General features: G+C 39.4%; 1 protein-coding gene across 3 annotated transcripts; it reads left to right on the forward strand.

Annotated features, from left to right (window-relative positions):
- Nucleotides 1-5611: 5611 nt before the first annotated feature.
- On the forward strand, nucleotides 5612-19696 carry vwa7 (von Willebrand factor A domain containing 7). 3 transcript variants are annotated; one of them, XM_026192086.2, is made up of 17 exons: nucleotides 5612-5899; nucleotides 6587-6846; nucleotides 7039-7272; nucleotides 7391-7487; nucleotides 10759-10893; nucleotides 11028-11223; nucleotides 11338-11507; nucleotides 11940-12052; nucleotides 12253-12369; nucleotides 14279-14494; nucleotides 15025-15157; nucleotides 15518-15670; nucleotides 15812-15904; nucleotides 15988-16268; nucleotides 17433-17569; nucleotides 18718-18877; nucleotides 18965-19696. In XM_026192086.2, the coding sequence occupies exons 2-17, from the start codon at nucleotides 6613-6615 to the stop codon at nucleotides 19526-19528; spliced, it is 3033 nt and encodes a 1010-aa protein (XP_026047871.2). In that variant the 5' UTR covers nucleotides 5612-5899; nucleotides 6587-6612; the 3' UTR covers nucleotides 19529-19696. The 3 variants fall into 3 exon arrangements, with proteins under 3 accessions (XP_026047871.2, XP_080144739.1, XP_080144740.1); XM_080288613.1 differs by having other exon boundaries at nucleotides 10762-10893; XM_080288614.1 differs by lacking the exons at nucleotides 5612-5899; nucleotides 6587-6846; nucleotides 7039-7272; nucleotides 7391-7487 and adding exons at nucleotides 8336-8420; nucleotides 8524-8578.
- The last annotated feature ends 234 nt before the right edge of the window (nucleotides 19697-19930 follow it).

Here is a 19930-nt window from a genome sequence, read left to right on the forward strand (position 1 = left end):
AGCTGAAGTTCTGAAGGTAAAACTTTACTTTAGCCTTATTTTTCTTGATACATTTTTTTATTCATTTATTTTCATTTTTAAGTGAAGAGATCCACCTGCACCATTTACATTTTTTTTAATCCTCCATGTGAGGGATACTTTATTACACAATGTTTACACCAAACAGGAAGGTGTCTCTCTTTCTGTTACCTGCTAGGCGAACCTTGCCTGCTTACTCTTAAAAGTCATTCTGCGGTGACCCTTTAGACCACTGTGAACAGGGAGAAAGTCTATCTTCCAGTGTTTTGTGTCACTGAGGATGAATGTGCTTGGGCCCTGTCTGCTGATGGACCAAAATGGTGGTCGAGAACCTTGGCCCTCCCTTTCCCATGTGTTTGCCTACCTGAACTTTATCTTTGTAAATCTGAGTCCCCATACACAGGTTCTCCACTGCTTCACACACCAGACACAAGCCAATCTGTACTTTTCGATTATGGAGAATTTTCTGTCAGTTGGTGACAGGATGCAGGATACAAGTGCAATTACACATTCAATCAGTGTTGGTCAAGTTACTTGAAAAAGTAATCAGTAATTAGTTACTGATTACTTCCCCCCCAAAAGTAATCCCGTTACTTTACTGATTACTTAGTTACTTTTTAAAAAACACGATTTACAACCTGAACAGGTAATAAAGCAATAGATCTTTCAGCCCAATTCTACTTTTTCTACATAATCCATCATACAATGTGTAATCAAATGGAAAAGTCTGTTTTAAAAACTTGTCTTATTAGTTTTAATCTTTTAACTTTATGCATCAAACATTTTGTGGTAGGACTCGACTTAAGCGGTCAAAGAAGTGCAGGAGACTGATGCTGTCCAGTGTAGCAAGTGATTTATTCACCATTCTGTGGCCCAAGAATATTTACAAAGAAACAAATAAGAAACTCAACTCTATAATAAACTCAATTCAAATAAACATAACTGAACTTAAATCAACGGAAATTAAGGTCAAACTGCACACAGCTACACTGACCTGAACCCTTCTTCTGAAACACCTGAGTTCGTCTGCTTAAATAGTCCCCTTAATCAAACACTTTCTCCTCTGGACTATTCCATTCAGTAGGTAGGTGAGATGAACATGATTATATTCATCCTCTACTACTCCTCTTGACTGGCAACATAAACTCTGGTGTAATCAATACATATCACAACATTAAATCTATTTCTTTATAAACCCTTTAAAATTAACTTTATTAAATTATAAGAATTCTTCCCCTCCTGCCCTTGGTCTCTTCCTGTGACCTCAGATGAACCCAGAAGGTATAAAGCAGGAAGTAGAACTACATTTCCTCCTTTTGCTTCTGGAAGACAGGTAGGTAAAGGTAAGTTCAAACAATACAAATTAACAGTTGAAATAAATAACATGTTAACTCAACAAACTTGCATGAATTGATTTAAACCAAGATGTTATATTATATAATCTGTAAAAGTGCAGAACATAAACAAACCCGGGATAGTAGATGTTTGCCTATTGCAGATTACATGTGAAATATGGTTAAATCAAAACAAGAATGTTAACTAAGAATGTAGACAAATAGTCTTCTCACCCACTTTGTCACACATTTAATTATATGCAACATTCTCTGATTGGAAGAAATTTGTTTAACATTTAAACCTATTTTCTGCACATTCCAGCACATAAAATAATTTTTTTTTTTTTGTGTTTACACTCACTCTTTCAAATAGATGCAAGTAAATCACAGCAGAAAATAAATAAAATCAAAGACTAGCAGTTCTGTTGCTCTATTGTCACCTGCAAAGCAGAAGTAGGGTAGGCGGAGGTTTACCCCAGTGCAGGTGTGCTGCAGCGGTCAGTGGAAGAATCCGCGAGTTTCTCTGTGAATTTCTCATTACGTCGTAGCGCACTCGGTGCTTGCTTGGACGTTTAGGGTTTTTTTTCGCTGTAAAAAGAAGTTACAAGTAACGCATTACTGCCCATCTCTGCATTCAATGTTGTTTTTGTGAAGCTGAGCTAGGAAAGTGTCTCAGTCTCAGAAATCTGTGGTAACGAAGGTATGGAATCCAGGGTCATAAATCACAAGTGCTAAGTTTTCCAGTAACCTAGAACTGACTAGCTGCATCACAGCATGGTACGGCAGCACTACTGTCATGGACCGCAAACGCCTGCAGAGAGTGATAACAACTGTGGAGAAGATCATCAGGACTCCGCTGCCCTCTCTTCAGAGCATCTACCATCGCAGAGTCCAGAGGAGAGCTGCCTCCATCCTCAAAGAGCTCACACACCCACAACACAGACTGTTCACACTTCTGCCCTTGGGACAGAGGTTCAGAAGTGTGAAATCCAGAACATCCAGACTCAACAACTCCTTCTTCCACACTGCCATCAGACTCTTGAACAGCTGACCTATTATTGAACAGAAATAATAATTTTTTGCACATCAGGTCATCCAGCATATTAAGGCAGCATATTAAGCTATAGCTCTTTTGCACACATCTCTGTTTCACACGTCAATATTTTCTCTCCTTTTCTGTCTTCATTTATTTATTTGTACTATTTGTATTTTATCTGTTCTATTTCTAGATTATATATATATATATATATATATATATATATATATATATATATATATATATATATATATATATATATATATATATATATATATATATATATATATATATATATATATATATATATATATATATATATATATATATATATATATATACTTGTGATAGGTTTTAGTTTCCCTGAAGCTTTCTTCTGCCATCAAATTCCACTGCATTTCAGTCTGTGTATTACTTCCCAGAATGCCTCATCACTGTTGTATAGTCAGGCAAAAACTTAGAGCACAGGCCATCTCTGGAAATCACATCTATCAGAAATGGAATGCTGGGATGGCTGAACAAACTTTTTTTTGTTGCATTTATCTGGAGGCGTTTGAGGTCTGCCTACATGTGCGGATCATGAGCCTTCTTGGAGTCTCCATAGACCACAACGTTATACATGTAGTTTTGCACCCCAGGCAAATCTCTCAGGATGTAGGGGTTTAAGCTCTCCAGAAACCTTCTTTTTATGCTCAGAGGTAGGGATCTCAGTTTCTACGATAGAATTTATTTTGTTTTGTTCACTTGTATCTTGTGAATACAACCATTCACATGTCCAAGGTGATTGGCTTAAGCCATATCAATAGCACAGCTCGTAGTTACTGAAAGAAGTTCTGAAGTGTACTGAAGTGGAGTGTATAGGTAGATGCTGTAGATATTAAATCTATGCTGACATTGCAAGTTTGTTGTAATATATGTAAGTATTATTGAAAAAAAGTAGACAGCTATCGTTCATTTTCTTGAAATCAGCATACCAAGACCTAAGCAAAGAGTAAATTGTTAAACTTTAGGTTAGAGATATGAACTTTTTTTTTTTTTTACAGTAGTCAGTTCTTAAATTTAGAAGAGAGTGTTCATAAATGTGTTACATAGTTTGCACAACACTGAACAGAAAACATGCAAAGTCAATAATTAAAGGAATGGAGCTCATTTCATCCAAAGCACTGGGTTTATTTTTCAATTGCTGCCAACAGAAAGATACATACAAGTAAAACAATTAGAATTAAGCTAAAGAAGCATTCAGAAAAATTCTGAAAGTCTTTGATTTTTCACAAATTTGACTAAATAATGTCTATCTCCTGAATCCAAACTGGAACCTGGTTCCACAGAAGACCCAAGGTTCAAGGTTCAAGGTTCTTTATTATTTGTCACATGCATAGTTATACAAGTATAACACACAGTGAAATGTAGCCTGACACGCTCCTCGACATGTGCAAAAATTGGGGGGGTGTATATATATATATATATATATATATATATATATATAGAGAGAGAGAGAGAGAGAGAGAGAGAGAGAGAGAGAGAGAGAGAGAGACAATATGAACATATTTAAAATTAAAGGAATTGAAATGTACATTGTTCCTTGGTTTAGTGTCTGGAAGAGAGTCCTGTCTCAGTCAATTATAGATGATGTGAGAGGGCGGGTGTGTGTGTTTAGGGCACGGATGGCCTCTGCCTCCTATTCTGCTTTTAAATACTCTGGGAACTACAAGTAAGCCGCGGTCTGAGAGCAAAGTGCTCTAATCGGGTAATATGGTACTATAAGATCATTAAGACAAGATGAGACCTGATTATTCAAGACCTTGTATGTGAGGAGCAGGATTTTGAATTCTGCATTTAACAGGGAGCCAATGAAGGGAAGTCAGTATAGGAGAAGTATGCTCTCTCTTTCTAGTCCCTGTCAGTACTCTTGCTGCAGGATTAACCAAAGGCTTTTCAGGGAGTTTTTAGGACATCCTGACGATAATGAATTACAGTAGTCCAGCTTAGAAGTAATACATAAACTAGAACTAGCATGAACTAGTTCTGAGACAAGATGTTTCTAATTTGGGATATAATGCGCAAATGGAAGAAAGCAATCCTAGACATTTGTTTAATATGTGCATTGAAGGACATATCATTGTGAAGAATGACTCCAAGATTCCTCACAGTGTTACTGGAGGCCAAGGTCATTTGAAAAATGTCTATAAGATATTCCTGCAGTTTAACTAATTGGTGTGTGTAATCTGGCTTAATGGATAGATAAAGTTGGCAATGCAATGGAAATGTATGCTATGCCTTCTGATGATACTGCCTAAGGAAGCATGTATAATGTAAACAGAACTGGTCCTGGTACTGAACCCTGTAGAACTCCAATATTAAACTTTGTCTGTGAAGAGGACTCTCCAGTTACATGAATTATAAAAATAATAAGACACAAATTGTACTGTTCAGTACAGAAAGAAGCTTTTGTAACAAGTACTTGGTTGAGGTGACAGACAGAAATGTCAGTGTGGTGAACTAGCTTACGTTACTGCAGGTAAACAGGAAACAGTAACCTTACCCTCAACAACCTCAGCACTCTTCTGGTAAATTGCAAAAGTTAGCAGACTTGTTTAGCCTCTTTCTTGCTATGAGTGCCTGCATGGAACCATGTGCAATGCACTTGTCCTTCATTAGAACTGCAGCTCCATAGCAAAGTCTCCCACTGATCACTTTCTATAACACATTAGAATTTCCTCTTGGGTGTGTTTTGGTTTGTCAGGGCAGGAGAGTGAGACACAGCAACAAAACAACCGTTGCATCTCGTGTTTCACTTTCAATTGTAATAATTAATTTTAATAATTAAAATGCCAAAAAAAAGGCAAAACAAAACAGCATAAGAAAACAACAACAAAAACACAAAGCAGAGACATCCTGTATTCTTTATAACCTTAACCACATTTCAGTCCTGCAAGCTCAACACCCTCTTTGGAGTTGTCTAGCAACTGATTCCCCTCTTTTCAACGCCTTTGCAAAGTGCTTTTTTTGGTTTTGTGAGGAACACAGAGTGTGATACATTGCAAAGAGGGGGTTGGGGTAGGCCTTAGTTGAACACCCTGACTGGTAATATATTCAGCCCTATTGTGGTGAATCAATGCACCGTGCTTTAATGGGGAGATAAGGAGGGGCAATGGGGAGCTATGACGAGATATCTTTTGCCCCACAGTGCACCCCTAAAGCTAAGAGGCACACCCAAGACTGTGCAGTATCACCTAAACTCTCATCTGAAGAAAGTGCCTCTAACATTCAGGTCCTGTTTTTTTTGTGGGGGGTGGGAGGGTTTCTATATCCATGAGGAGCAAATAAGAAACAAGAGCTCAAGGACGCACAAATGTGAAGACTTTGCTATTTTGTTTCAAAGATGGAAATGTTGTGATTTGCTTAACCACTGACAAGCATGTGTTGTGGCGTTTCTTGATACTCTGTACTCTTGATGCTGTGCTACGTGATCAAACAGATCTACAGGGCTAGACATACAGGATGAACTGAGGTGAGACTGTTTTTATCAAGTTCTTTGGGTCTGACTACAGCTCTAAAGAAATATTTGCATTTGTCTGCTAATTTGGAAGCTAATAAAAATAACCATTATGGCATAAAATAACTCATACTTCATGCTCATCTAGTGCTCATTTTTGCACTGGAGTCAGTTAACGTATTAGGCTAAAGTGTTAAAAATTGATTAGTTGTGTTGGTAAATGGCAAGTGATTGCTTAAACTGACCACCAACACCACCAAAGTTTTTGCTTTGTGAAATGTTAAAGTGAATGACTGTCTTTGAATCAATCCTGGAGAGTTTTAATTGGGACCGTGACATAGTAAAAGGAACAGGTTGTTTTTTATAGGCCTTGTGCTTTGTTGCACTCTCTCCTCGTGAAAGCACAGACTGTGAGAACAATCCCAAAGAATGTATCTGAATTAAGATGAAAAAGAACAATAGGAGGCTCTGTACAGGCAAGGCTGAGAAAAATCTGAGAGGAGCTGTCGGGGGTGGTGGTAAGGACCGGGTGATGACAGAATAGTACGCATGGTTGAGTGGCACAGCTTGATCAAATTAGCACAAAACTTTACTGAACAATAGAAGTCAGGTCAGTTCAAATCCTTTCAATTAAAAGACAAAATAATGAGTCTTAGCAAGACTGATATCAGGCAAATGACATTTCGTTTTTATTTCATGCAGGTAGGACGTGACCTGCTCAGAGCACAATGTCACAGCACAGAGGAATCTGGAGGAGGCAGGTGCACCTTTTTACCCTCCCTTACCTTCTTCTCCTGGCTTCACCGTGCGAGGGTTTCCTCCCTGACTTGTGGTCTAGAGTGCTGACTCTGTCCTGGGACTCACACACTCACCAGTACATTACAGAGCGGGCCATTCTAAACGTAACCCTGGAGACTCTGAGGGGACTAAAAAAACACCATGGAAACCATGATAAAGAGGAGGTGAGGTCATGTTTGCAGTCAGGAGATTTACTGAGTAATGCAGCATCAGTGGTTCATAAAGTGTTTGAATTACCTCTTTAAGTAAGTATGCAAATTTAACTGAATCGCTCTTTCTCCCTATGGTGATATTTGAACACAGACGTATTGAATTTCTTTCAAATAATGATAAAAGTCCTGGTCTAACGATTGCAGATCAGACTGGGACGTGGATTTTGGAGAGCTGTGGGAGATGTGGTGAAATCCAATGCAGCCATGGACTTCCGGAGCTCCACAAGGTCTGACCCAGTTTACCACTTTGATTCAGAGCATATTGAAAGTGCCACGGTCATGCTACGACGGTTCTGGACCCACACTGTGCTCTCAGTGCGGGCCAAAGAGTACCAAAGTGCCCGTCATAGCCTGGGTCAGCTATTTCATTCACTGCAGGTAATCTGCCACACAGAACTGAATTTTAATAATAGGGGAGGGTTAGCTTAACCTTAGAGATATTTCATGAAGTGAAATGTTTTGGCTATGTTTTTGTTTTGAACATCTGCTATGTCAGGACTTCTACAGCCACAGTAACTGGGTGGAGATGGGCCAGCGTTCTATTTACCTCCATCTGCTTCAGCCAGAGGAGCCTGCCGTGCCTGTAGCTAAAGGTGATTCATGAATGTGACATTATAGTCCCATTTAATCACAAAAAAACAAAATTAGTTGTATCTACACATTATTGTAAAGGTCCTCTTGAAAAGACTAGTTACTGAGGTAACAGCTTTACAGAATTTTTTCATTTTGCATCATTTTATCATACTGCATAGCTTCACGTGTTAAAGTTACAGCTCTTCCACAGTTTTCCTACTACCGATTTTGCTGCTTCTTCAGATGTCATTCTATTGTGGTCTAATCTGTTTTACAGTTTTTTCTGAATGCTTAAACTCTAACTGTGATTCCTGTAGCACAATCTCTAAAACTATTCAGACTTATAGCAAAACCACTCACTGAGTTTGCAAAACTAAAAGCACAAAAACTGCTTTGCACTCAGTTTGCAATTTTGTAACACACACTTTGCAAAACTGTAGGCACAATTCACTGCACAACACTCAATTACCAAATTTCCAACACACTCCTAGCAAAAGTATACACATGTATGGCTATCATTAACACTAATTTGCCAACTGTCTGGCACACTTTCACATGTGAAAACTTTTTTAGATAATTAGTTCACTTTGCAATCAGCCTAAGCACTATAATCCAGGTAAGCTGTGTGTGCAGAGTACAATGGAGGGAGCAGAAAGAGTGAGAAGTAGAGGAGGCCGAGGAAGAGGACGTGGAGGTGAAGAAGTAGGATGAAGAGGACGACAAGGACAAGGAGGAGCAAGAGGAAGACGAGGAGGGGGGAGAGGAAGATGAGGAGGGGGGAGAGGAAGGGTAGGAAGAGTAAGAAATAGAATTGCTGATGACATCAGAGCTACAATAGTGGACCATGTAATCAACCGTCGAATGACCCTGAGGGAAGCTGGCCAACGGGTCCAGCCTAACTCGAGCCGCTACACTGTAGCAAGTATCATAAGGACATCTTGAAATGAGAATCGGTTAGTACAGTCACTTCGCACAAAGATTTGTAGCACTGCCATATGCCAATGAGAAACACACCAATACCATTGATGTAAAAATACTGAAATTGTTACTTTACAGAATTGCTAGATGACCAGATGCTGGGGGCAGAGGAAGCATGTTCACTGCAGACCAAGTAACCCATATAGTCATTATGGCGATTGCAAATAATCCTATACTTGGAAATAAACACTTGTGTTTGTTTTGATGTGTTTGAATAAACACCAGTACTTGAAGTTTGGATCCCTCTATGCTTATGGATCTATGACAGAAGTATGAGCTCACACTGACATAGCCTACCTTGTGCGCAGAGAAAGCAAAAGCCAGATGTGTTTTGTATTCATACCATCAGTGTGCAGTTGGCGCATTGTGTGCTTAGTAGATGATGGCTTGTGTGTACTGTTTGATACGGAAACACCATTTTTACGAAGGTGTGAAGAGTTAATCCAGCTGTGTTTGCTTTTGCAAGAGAACTACAATGTTTTGATTATTGGGTGACAGGTTTTCTTATTTGTGTGTAGAGTTTTGCAAAATTAGCCAATAGTTACAAAAAATGTGCTTACAGTTTTTTCTGATTGCTTAAGCCCTTTTTTTGCAACTATTGGCTAATTTTGCAAAACTCTTCACACAAATAAGAAAACCTGTCACCCAATAATCAAAACATTGTAGTTCTCTTGCAAAAGCAAACACAGCTGGATTAACTCTTCACACCTTCGTAAAAATGGTGTTTCCGTATCAAACAGTACACACAAGCCATCATCTCCTAAGCACACAATGCGCCAACTGCACACTGATGGTATGAATACAAAACACATCTGGCGTTTGCCTTCCCTGTGCACAAGGTAGGCTATGTCAGTGTGAGCTCATACTTCTGTCATAGATCCATAAGCATAGAGGGATCCAAACTTCAAGTACTGGTGTTTATTCAAACACATCAAAACAAACACAAGTGTTTATTTCCAAGTATAGGATTATTTGCAATCGCCATAATGACTATATGGGTTACTTGGTCTGCAGTGAACATGCTTCCTCTGCCCCCTCCTCATCTTCCTCTTGCTCCTCCTTGTCCTTGTCGTCCTCTTCATCCTACTTCTTCACCTCCACGTCCTCTTCCTCGGCCTCCTCTACTTCTCACTCTTTCTGCTCCCTCCATTGTACTCCGCACACACAGCTTACCTGTATTATAGTGCTTAGGCTGATTGCAAAGTGAACGAATTATCTAAAAAAGTTTTCACATGTGAAAGTGTGCCAGACAGTTGGCAAATTAGTGTTAATGATAGCCATACATGTGTATACTTTTGCTAGGAGTGTGTTGGAAATTTGGAAATTGAGTGTTGTGCAGTGAATTGTGCCTACAGTTTTGCAAAGTGTGTGTTACGAAATTGCAAACTGAGTGCAAAGCAGTTTTTGTGCTTTTGGTTTTGCAAACTCAGTGAGTGGTTTTGCTATAAGTCTGAATAGTTTTAGGAATTGTGCTACAGGAATCACAGTTAGAGTTTAAGCATTCAGAAAAAAACTGTAATATGCTACTGTATAGTATTTATTTCATCAAGTAGAGATCATTCAGTTATTATTTAACAGTTCGATTAATATGTTATTTTGTAATCAGACTTGTAGCAGAATGGAGTCCCAGCAATGATAGAAATTAGGACAATGAGAGTGAAGATGAAGACGGAGGCCTGGGTGGGGCTATTAGTGACAAGAGGGAGGCAGAGATGAAAAGGAAGTGGGTTTCATGAATGAGAATTTGAAAGGCAAAATGACTGAGTGCTGAGATTTAAACTAGGCAGAACAGAGGCTGACTGACTCAACAAAATAAAGAAAACGATTTGATCAGAGCAATTATGTCAGTGTTTAGTTTAGCAGGAAAATGGAAGTGATGTAAAAAATAAGGTAGTAGCTGCACCCAGGAAGGCAGGGTGCATAATGTTTCATTTAAAAGAATATAATATTTATATAATGTGTTGGTTTTTTTCAAAACTCAATGTGTCACTCAGTGTGTATATGTATATACACACATACACACATACACATATAATTATCCACGTCATTTAACTATTGACCCACCACGTCTAGTAAAGCACTCCCCATCTTTACTAATTAACTTGACCAGCCAAATGTTCAACATTCTTTCAAATGTGGCTTTAAATGGTTCAGTGGAAATCAGCTATCATTTCTATTGGTCATGCATTTAACACAGACTCCCAATGTTTTGGAAACCTGGCTGTACATATGTCAATCTGATATATTCATTATTACATTACAAAAAAAAAGTTTAAATGTAAAAACTAAAGCCTTCATCATTTCTGCTTTCAGAAGACACACCTACCTGTATGGAGTGCTTCAGTACCACCTGTCGAAACAACCTTCTGCCAAGACTGAAAACCACACAGGGAAACTCTCAGCTGCTCACCACTGGATATTTCAGTACATTTCCTCCAAAACCTCAGGGTAAACCTCGGCCACCTGCAGGCAAAGTGTTACAAAAACACAATAAATAAACACATTTGGTTTTTAGAATATTTTAAAGACTTTTTCAACTACGTTTCCATCTACAAAGCTGTAAAGATGTTTTTTTTTTCTAGGCAAATGCAGTCATGGAGGTATTCTAGACAGCAGCCGCTTCTCGGGCGCCAAAGGGGGCATCAACAAGGACAGCACCTCACCTCTCTTCTCCCCTCATCATTACCTCCATCTCAAAGCTGCCACTTTGGCTACTGAGGCCACCCTGACTGTGCTGAGAGACCTCAGAGACTCTGTGGGCCACAGAAACTTTCTCAAGTAAATTTAAACCACTGCTAAAGCTCCCTGAACTGTAGACTTGTTACAAGATTTAGGTGATGCCTGTGCTGCATGAAATGACTGTCTTTAATTGCTGCTGAACTCTCTTTGAAGACTCTTTAGTGTGAAGCAAGTTCCTGCACTGGTTTTTGTCATGGACACCACAGGCAGCATGTTTGAGGAGATCCACGCTGCTCGTCTTCGGGCTCAATCCATCATACAGAGCAGAGCCAACAGCCCGGGGCAACTCGGCACCTTTGTGCTCGTCCCCTTCCACGATCCAGGTGACAGCTGGTGGTAAAAAGTGCCTGCAGGTCATAACAGATAAACCTGTAGAGGCTTTTGCCCCCTGTTAATGTGTGATTGTGTTTCCCATTATATACATACCTTTATATACTTCTGTAGAAAGTATAGTTCTGATTATATGTTTCATGCCTACTGTATGTTCTATCAACAGTGAGCCTCTAGATTTGTGCCATCTGTTTCCCTCAGTTCAAAGAATGACTGAATGAACTTCTGTGACTTCCATGAAAGCAACGAAATGAGAAATAATATATTAATATAATAACTTATAGACAGAGCCTCTTGATAGCTTAAAGATTCAGTCTTATGGTACTGTAAATATGTTTTAAATAGACAATAAGGGTCTATAAAGACTGCAAACAAGCTGTTCCTTATCACAGTCTGTAAGCATTTATATTTACTGTACTGTGCAGGAGTAGGACCGGTATTTGAGACTGATGATCCAGGCCAGTTCATGCAGCACATGGAGGGGCTGATGGCTCTTGGAGGCGGAGATGAACCAGAGATGTGCCTCTCCGCAATTCAGGTACATTTAGACGCTAAACACTCAGAGAGAATAAGTGATGTTGTGTGTGTATGTGTGTGTGCGTGCATGTGTGTGTGTGACAAGGGGTTTCTTTAAATCACCCTGTAGTTCTTCAGCTAAGACACCTGAGTTAGAAAACACAAACACTGCAGTTGTATATTGGACATGTCACCACTAACTTGCTCTCTTCTTGTTATTAGCTGGCACTCACTCACAGTCCACCTCTGTCTGAGATCTTCGTGTTCACTGACGCTTCCCCTAAAGATGCCCATTTATTCGGTGTGGTGAAGGCCCTCTCCCTCGAGAAACAGAGCAAGGTATATGCACCTTTGAAGGGAAGTCTTTTTTTTTTCATCTGTCACATAGCATTATGTTTAACAAAAATCAGAGCTGCTTTAAGGTTGACAGCGAAGACAAACACCAACCGGGAGCTGCTGTTTAATAACCTGTTCTCAGATTTTCAAAACTTTAAAATAAAAGCCTTCATCTGATGTGATTGCTACTGGTTATACAGCTTCTGTTTGTATGTATATTTATAAAGAAAGCACTGCGTGAATTACATTTTTAGATGGGTTTTAAAGGAAATAAGAATTTCCTGGAGAAACTGTGCCTGCTGAAAGCTGGTGGAGATCACCTGCCTCATGTGGCCGGCAGGTGGCAGCAGCTACACTAGCTGAAAATTAAAAGTTTAATGGAATTGTAGTTTTTGTCACTGGCCACACAGTGGTGCTATTGTATCATGAAACCTTTTAACCAAAGGACAGTTTTATTACAGTTTTTCCTGAATGCTTAAACCCTAACTGTGATTCCTGTAGCACAATCTCTAAAACTATTCAGACTTATAGCAAAACCACTCACTGAGTTTGCAAAACTAAAAGCACAAAAACTGCTTTGCACTCAGTTTGCAATTTTGTAACACACTTTGCAAAACTGTAGGCACAATTCACTGCACAACACTCAATTACCAAATTTCCAACACACTCCTAGCAAAAGTATACACATGTATGGCTATCATTAACACTAACTTGCCAACTGTCTGGCACACTTTCACATGTGAAAACTTTTTTAGATAATTAGTTCACTTTGCAATCAGCCTAAGCACTATAATACAGGTAAGCTGTGTGTGCGGAGTACAATGGTGGGAGCAGAAAGAGTGAGAAGTAGAGGAGGCCGAGGAAGAGGACGTGGAGGTGAAGAAGTAGGATGAAGAGGACGACAAGGACAAGGAGGAGCAAGAGGAAGACGAGGAAGGGGGAGAGGAAGGGTAGGAAGAGTAAGAAATAGAATTGCTGATGACATCAGAGCTACAATAGTGGACCATGTCATCAACCGTGGAATGACCCTGAGGGTAGCTGGCCAACGGGTCCAGCCTAACTCGAGCTGCTACACTGTAGCAAGTACCATAGGGACATCTTGAAATGAGAATCGGTTAGTACAGTCACTTCGCACAAAGATTTGTAGCACTGCCATATGCCAATGAGAAACACACCAATACCATTGATGTAAAAATACTGAAATTGTTACTTTACAGAATTGCTAGATGACCAGATGCTGGGGGCAGAGGAAGCATGTTCACTGCAGACCAAGTAACCCATATAGTCATTATGGCGATTGCAAATAATCCTATACTTGGAAATAAACACTTGTGTTTGTTTTGATGTGTTTGAATAAACACCAGTACTTGAAGTTTGGATCCCTCTATGCTTATGGATCTATGACAGAAGTATGAGCTCAAACTGACATAGCCTACCTTGTGCGCAGAGAAAGCAAAAGCCAGATGTGTTTTGTATTCATACCATCAGTGTGCAGTTGGCGCATTGTGTGCTTAGTAGATGATGGCTTGTGTGTACTGTTTGATACGGAAACACCATTTTTACGAAGGTGTGAAGAGTTAATCCAGCTGTGTTTGCTTTTGCAAGAGAACTACAATGTTTTGATTATTGGGTGACAGGTTTTCTTATTTGTGTGAAGAGTTTTGCAAAATTAGCCAATAGTTACAAAAAATGTGCTTAAGCAATCAGAAAAAACTGTAACAAAGAAAATAATTCATCCAGCAGTTATACTAATAAGGAGCAAAAATAACATGCAGCCAGATTGAAAGACTGAAAGAACCCCTCTTGTTTGCCTTCTCTTGCTCACTGTGAAATTACTTTGGACAGGGGGACTGCAGTAAAGCAAACTGTATGTCAGTGTACTTACAGCTGACAGCACTTATTTTCCCTACAGGTGACTTTTCTCCTTACTGAAGATCCCAACTACACCAAAGAGAGCCGAGGCAGGTTAATGAGGAGGAAGAGGAGAAGTAGAGAACCTTTATCTCCTGATCGTTTTAATCTCTACTCTTCACTGTCCTCCCTGTCAGGAGGACTAACAATATTCACCACCAACTCTGACATACACAGGGTCTCCACAATAGTGGAGGACAACACAGCAGCTGACAAGGTGCCAAAATAAGATTTTTTACTGGAAATTCACTCCAAACAAAGTTAACAAGTTATTTAAGGAACTGAGGTAGTACACTAGCTCACAGTATCTGTTAACTTCCCTCATTCTAGCAGTCTCAATTTCCCACCTTCATAATTTATCAACCATTTAATATTAGAAAATTTCAATTAAATATGAAATTTTCCATTGACCTAATGCTCTAATTTTCTCAGACAAACATGGCAACTGCTGCTTATAAAGCATTGAAAAAACAATATAATTTCATTTTCTACATGACAGTTAGCACATGTAAATCTTTTTTAATCAAGTAGTCTATCTTAGCTGCAACTTTTTGCTGAGCAGAAATGTGTCAGATTTTATAAAAAGTTATATCACAAAGTATATTTCAATTTTTTTTTTATTAGTTTCTTTTCCAGCAAGCCGACTAATTTCTCTTTTAGACCTTTAATTTCATAATGATATCACTTATAATTACTCTTCATTACCTTCATTACCTATCACAACTTATTTTTCTTCTCCTACCTCAGGTGACCCTCCTCCATGTGGAAAGTCACAAAGACCTGATGTCCGTTCATACATTTAGAGTTGACAGCTCGGTAAAAAATGTCACCCTACATGTCTCTGGCACTATGACGGAGTGTATCCTTACCAGTCCATCAGGTAATTCTCACATCATATTAACATCAGCTATGAAGTCAGGGTTAGTTTTTTTTCCATCACGACACTGCACTTTGAACTGTACTTTGCATTTGCTTGAAATATCATGTACAGGGTGCAATTTCCCTGTAATTAAATTGAATTTCAGCATATTTTCTTTTAAATGGCAGTATAATTATATTTACATGTAAATATTGAAAGGTATTTACACTACACTGAAATTCAGTTTAGTTACAGGGGAATTACGCGCTAGATTTATCACACATACTTTAAAGTGTTACCTTGCAAAGATCATTCTTTAACTTTTTTTTCTTTGTAATTTGAGGGTAAAATAAGCTCAGCTGTTTATGCTTCTCTTCTCAGACCAGAGTCAGTCACTGTTGAATGAAGAAGGTCCCCTAGCAGTGCTACAGCAATTTCAGGGACTGTACCGTGTCAACCTGTTTCCTCCTTTACAACCTGGCCAGTGGAAACTGCAAGCCAAGAGCAATGGGCATCTTACGTTCAATGTTATAGGTAAAAGAAATAATATCGAGTACATCAAGCAGATCACCTGGCAGATATTCATTTTTCAATTCAAATGCAGCTTTACTATGGTATGAGATTTTTTTAAAAACATTTTTTAAAATTGATTTGTCTTTTGATCTACACCACCAGGTGACAGCGGTGTAGACTTCCTGTATTATTTTGCAATTATAACCAATGAGACACACCCGGGTCTGGCCAGAGTTGATGGTAATCCTACAGCAGGTGAGGGATTTTGATAAATTTACACGATAATGAGGATTTGTAAGTAAACAATATGTTTAAGAATATATCTTTCTAATTTTCAGGTGTTCCTGCCTTTCTAGTGGTGGCTGTTACAGGCCTGGGTTCAGATGAAGAGGCATCTTTTAGTCATGCAACACTGCTGGGGGCTGAAGGAGAAAGTCTTCAGCAGGTGAAGCTCAACTCCTCCTCTTCATCTATCTATTCCTTGGAGGAGCTGGTGGGCTTGGTGGACCCGTTTCCCAGAGTTCCCTTCTGCATTAGACTTTCAGGCGAGGACAGCAGAGGAAACAAACTGGAGAGGGTTTCCACAGAGATGGTGGAGCCCACTCACATTCAGATACAGGTAATTGTTAGCAATAATGCTGAAGAGGACAGAGGCTGCTTTCTACTCCAAGTTTACTATAGTTCATCTCCGTTACTCTGTTATGTACATCTATTTTTCAATTTTTCTTATATTTTAAATGGAAATTGTTTTGGTTTGGTTATTTCTGTGCACAATAAATGTAAAGCACTCTTGCACTCTTACAGTGTATCAAGAAAGTATTCACATCACTTCACTTATTACACAACATTGTCATATATATATATATATATATGGTCTCATAGTTGAGACTGTATGTCAGAGCACAAACCAAGCCATGAAGTCCAAGACCTCTGAGGCACAGATCTGGGAAAAGTTACAGAAAAACCTCTACAGCATTGAAGTTTCCAGTGAGCACAGTGTGCTCCATCATCCGTAAATGGTACCAGTTTTGAACCACCAGGCCTCTTCCTAGAGCTGTCTGCCTGCCCAACCAGAGAGATTAGGGTACAAGGGCCTTAGTCAGGGGAGTGATCAAAACCCAACGGTTACTCTGACAGAGCTTCAGCATTGCTCTGTGGAGAGATGAGGACGTTCTAGAAGGGCAACCATTTTAGACCATGAGAAACAAAATCCTCTGGTTAAAAGAATCTAACTTTTCTCATCACTGCATATTACCAGACCGATACCATCCCTACAGTGAAGCATGCTGGTGGTAGCTTCTTGCTGTGGGCCATATGAACCCATATAAAGACTCTCTAAGACCACTCCTTTGTTAAATCCTGGAGTGTCCCAGCCAGAGACCAGATTAGAACCGGATTGAACATGTCTAGAGAGATTTGAAAATGGCTGTGCATTGATGCTTCCCATCGATCCTAATGGAGGTTGAGAGGTTCTGCAAAGAAGAATGAGAAAAATGAAAACAACCCGAAAATGTCAATATGGGATATTTTGTGTCGAATTCTGAGATGAAAAGGCTGCAACATGGCAAACTGTAGAACAAGTATAGCCCTGTGAATACTTTCTGGATTTACAGTTTTCTCTGTAAAACTCTATTTTCTTGCTTCTTTAAATTCTGCAGGGCCAGATGGCACAATTATAAGTTATTGATTACCTACAGTATCTATGTAGAGGTGTCAGGTGATGACCTTTCTTTGACCGGTGGTCCGTGCACTTTTGACACAGTCTGTTTCACACATTATTCAGGTGCTTTCTCTTCCTGACCTCGTGCCTGGTCAGAGTGCTGTGGTGAACTTTGAGATCCAAAACCACGGTGCAGCACGGAACTTCAGTTGGACAGCCGATGATGACTGTGGATATCTTCTTATGACAGAGCCCCACAGGTAGATCAAAATGAAAATACATCTTGCTCAGGTACAAAGCAAACTTCAAAGAACTTAGACTGCCATCCCGCTTCTTTTGTCACCTTCGCTGGCATTCTCTCACCTTTGAAAACTATGTAAACTTAGTAACCCAAAATATTTTTTAAATTATACAGTTATGTACAAAAGTCTTGAGTCACCCCTCAATTCTGCTCTTCATATCAGATTGGCTTTCTAATTTTCTTTTTTGCTAGTGGATATATTAAGGGTGTGCACCTATTGCAGTTTCCACTTGTGCTTTAGATGGGGAAAAGAACCAATTTTAAATTTTAACTTTATGCACTTTGTTATTAAAACACATAATTTGTTCCCATTTCTTTTTAATGAAAATTTCAAAGATAACACTGTGAAACAGTAACAAAATGTACCAACAAGATTATTCAAAAGAACTATTAGCTGAGTAGTGTGTCATTAAAAAGTGTGAGGAAATTAGACCAGTTGCGGACAAAATAAGAAGTGGCATGCCCACTTAACTATCCATAGCAGATAAAGATGCCTATAAAGGCCGTCATGAAGCCATCCCCAAGGAAGGGAAACGGGAAAAAGCTTAGATATACCAAATTATGGACTGAAAATCTGTGGTAACGGGTCTTATGGAATGACAACAGTCAGTATCTACAGTCATGGTTTGGCCTGCATTTCACCCATTGGTGTTGGGAATCTTGTTAAAATTGATGCAATTAAGAACACAGAAAGGTATGATTCCATTTTGGGCCTGATTGGCAGTGGCTTAATTTTTCATGACAATGATCCCAAACACACTGCCAGTGCATTAAAAGCATACCTGGATAGAAAAACACAAAGTAGAACACTATTATTCATGGATTGGCCTCCCCAGAGCCTGGACCTTAACTTTATTGAAGCAGTGTGGGATGATCTTGACAGAGGGTGGAACAAAAGGCATGCCGGCATTCAAAGAGGACCTTTGAATGTCTTTTAAGAAGCCTGGAGACCTATTCCTGAAGACTACTAAAAGAAAGGAGATAAAACCTTGCATCTATTTCGCATTTTAAGAAAAATATAAATTAAATGATGGCTAGTTCAAAACTCTGGCACAGTATTGTAAGTATAAGTTAAATGATTTCACAATTCATGTTTTTGCCCTTCAGCTTTCTTGTAGCAGAACAAAGGTCTTTTCGTGACCAGGTGTACCTCCAGACTCCAGCCACAGCGCAGGCAGGGGTGACAGTCACCCTTACACTGACTGTAAATGATCTTCATTCTGCTGACTCAAATTATGCAGTGGCCTACTTGACTGTGGTCCCTCAGGTGAGCAATAAGAGAAACTGCAGGATATTCTGCTGAAAACTTGTTTTTTGGTTTATTGTGTATATGATGATTTTCTCTTGCCTACAGGATTCAGACACGTCCCCACCATCCTGCTCTGCAGCACGAGTCCAATCGAACTGTTCTGCAATTTGCAACGCGACTAGCTGGAGTGTGTCTCTGTCTGTATCAGATATCGGACACTCTGGCCTTGATGCTCTGCAGCTACAGGAAGGTGAAGGTATTCTGATTTTGTTTCACAGTAACCCAACCTCAGAGGACAGCCTTGGAGAGCCTGGCATTGAGCTCCAACAGACACAGAGGGATAAATCAACAAATGGAGCCTACCACCACCACCAAGAGCAACACAACCACAAGGCCAGATTAGAGACAGGGGGCCCCCCTTTGAATATTTCAGAATGGTCGCTGGATGTATCTCAGCCACTGTTTGTGAGCTACACATCCAGCTGCTGCTCTACTCAGGCAAAGATGCTGGTTTGGGACAAAGCTGGAAACATGAAACGCTGCCATCTAACAAATGGTCAGAAGAGGCAGCTACAAAACAAGAGTACAGAAACCAGTGGGACTGGACAGAAAATGCCCACAGGCTTCTTTTTCTTGCTGTTAGGCCTGCTGTGCTTTCCTCTGCTTTAGCCCCGTGTGATTACAAATGTTTTGCTGGTCAAAATTATCTGTTGATGACTTGATACAGAGCTTGCTCTACTGTATTTTCAAAGGCAAAATCTGAAGCACCAATAATTTTTTTTCATATTGATATTCAAAAGATGCAAATTTGCAAAGAATAAAAAATCTTTTATTGCACTTCCTTTTATTTTTGCTACAACTAGATTTGTATGCCTGTCACGTTTAAGGCTGTGTGAGAGGTCGATTCATTTGTAGTTTGTACTTGGGGAGCAGCACCAATAACACCAAGGCAAGCTTTAATACTGATAGATCAAAACATAAACAAAGTCCAGAATCTAAGAAAATAATTACAAAAACAGAAGACATAAAAATCAGAGATTAGTTAGGATACAGGACTCCACAAAAACACAG

This window comes from Astatotilapia calliptera, chromosome 14 (assembly GCF_964374335.1).
Source record: "Astatotilapia calliptera chromosome 14, fAstCal68.1, whole genome shotgun sequence".
NCBI lineage: Eukaryota > Metazoa > Chordata > Actinopteri > Cichliformes > Cichlidae > Astatotilapia > Astatotilapia calliptera.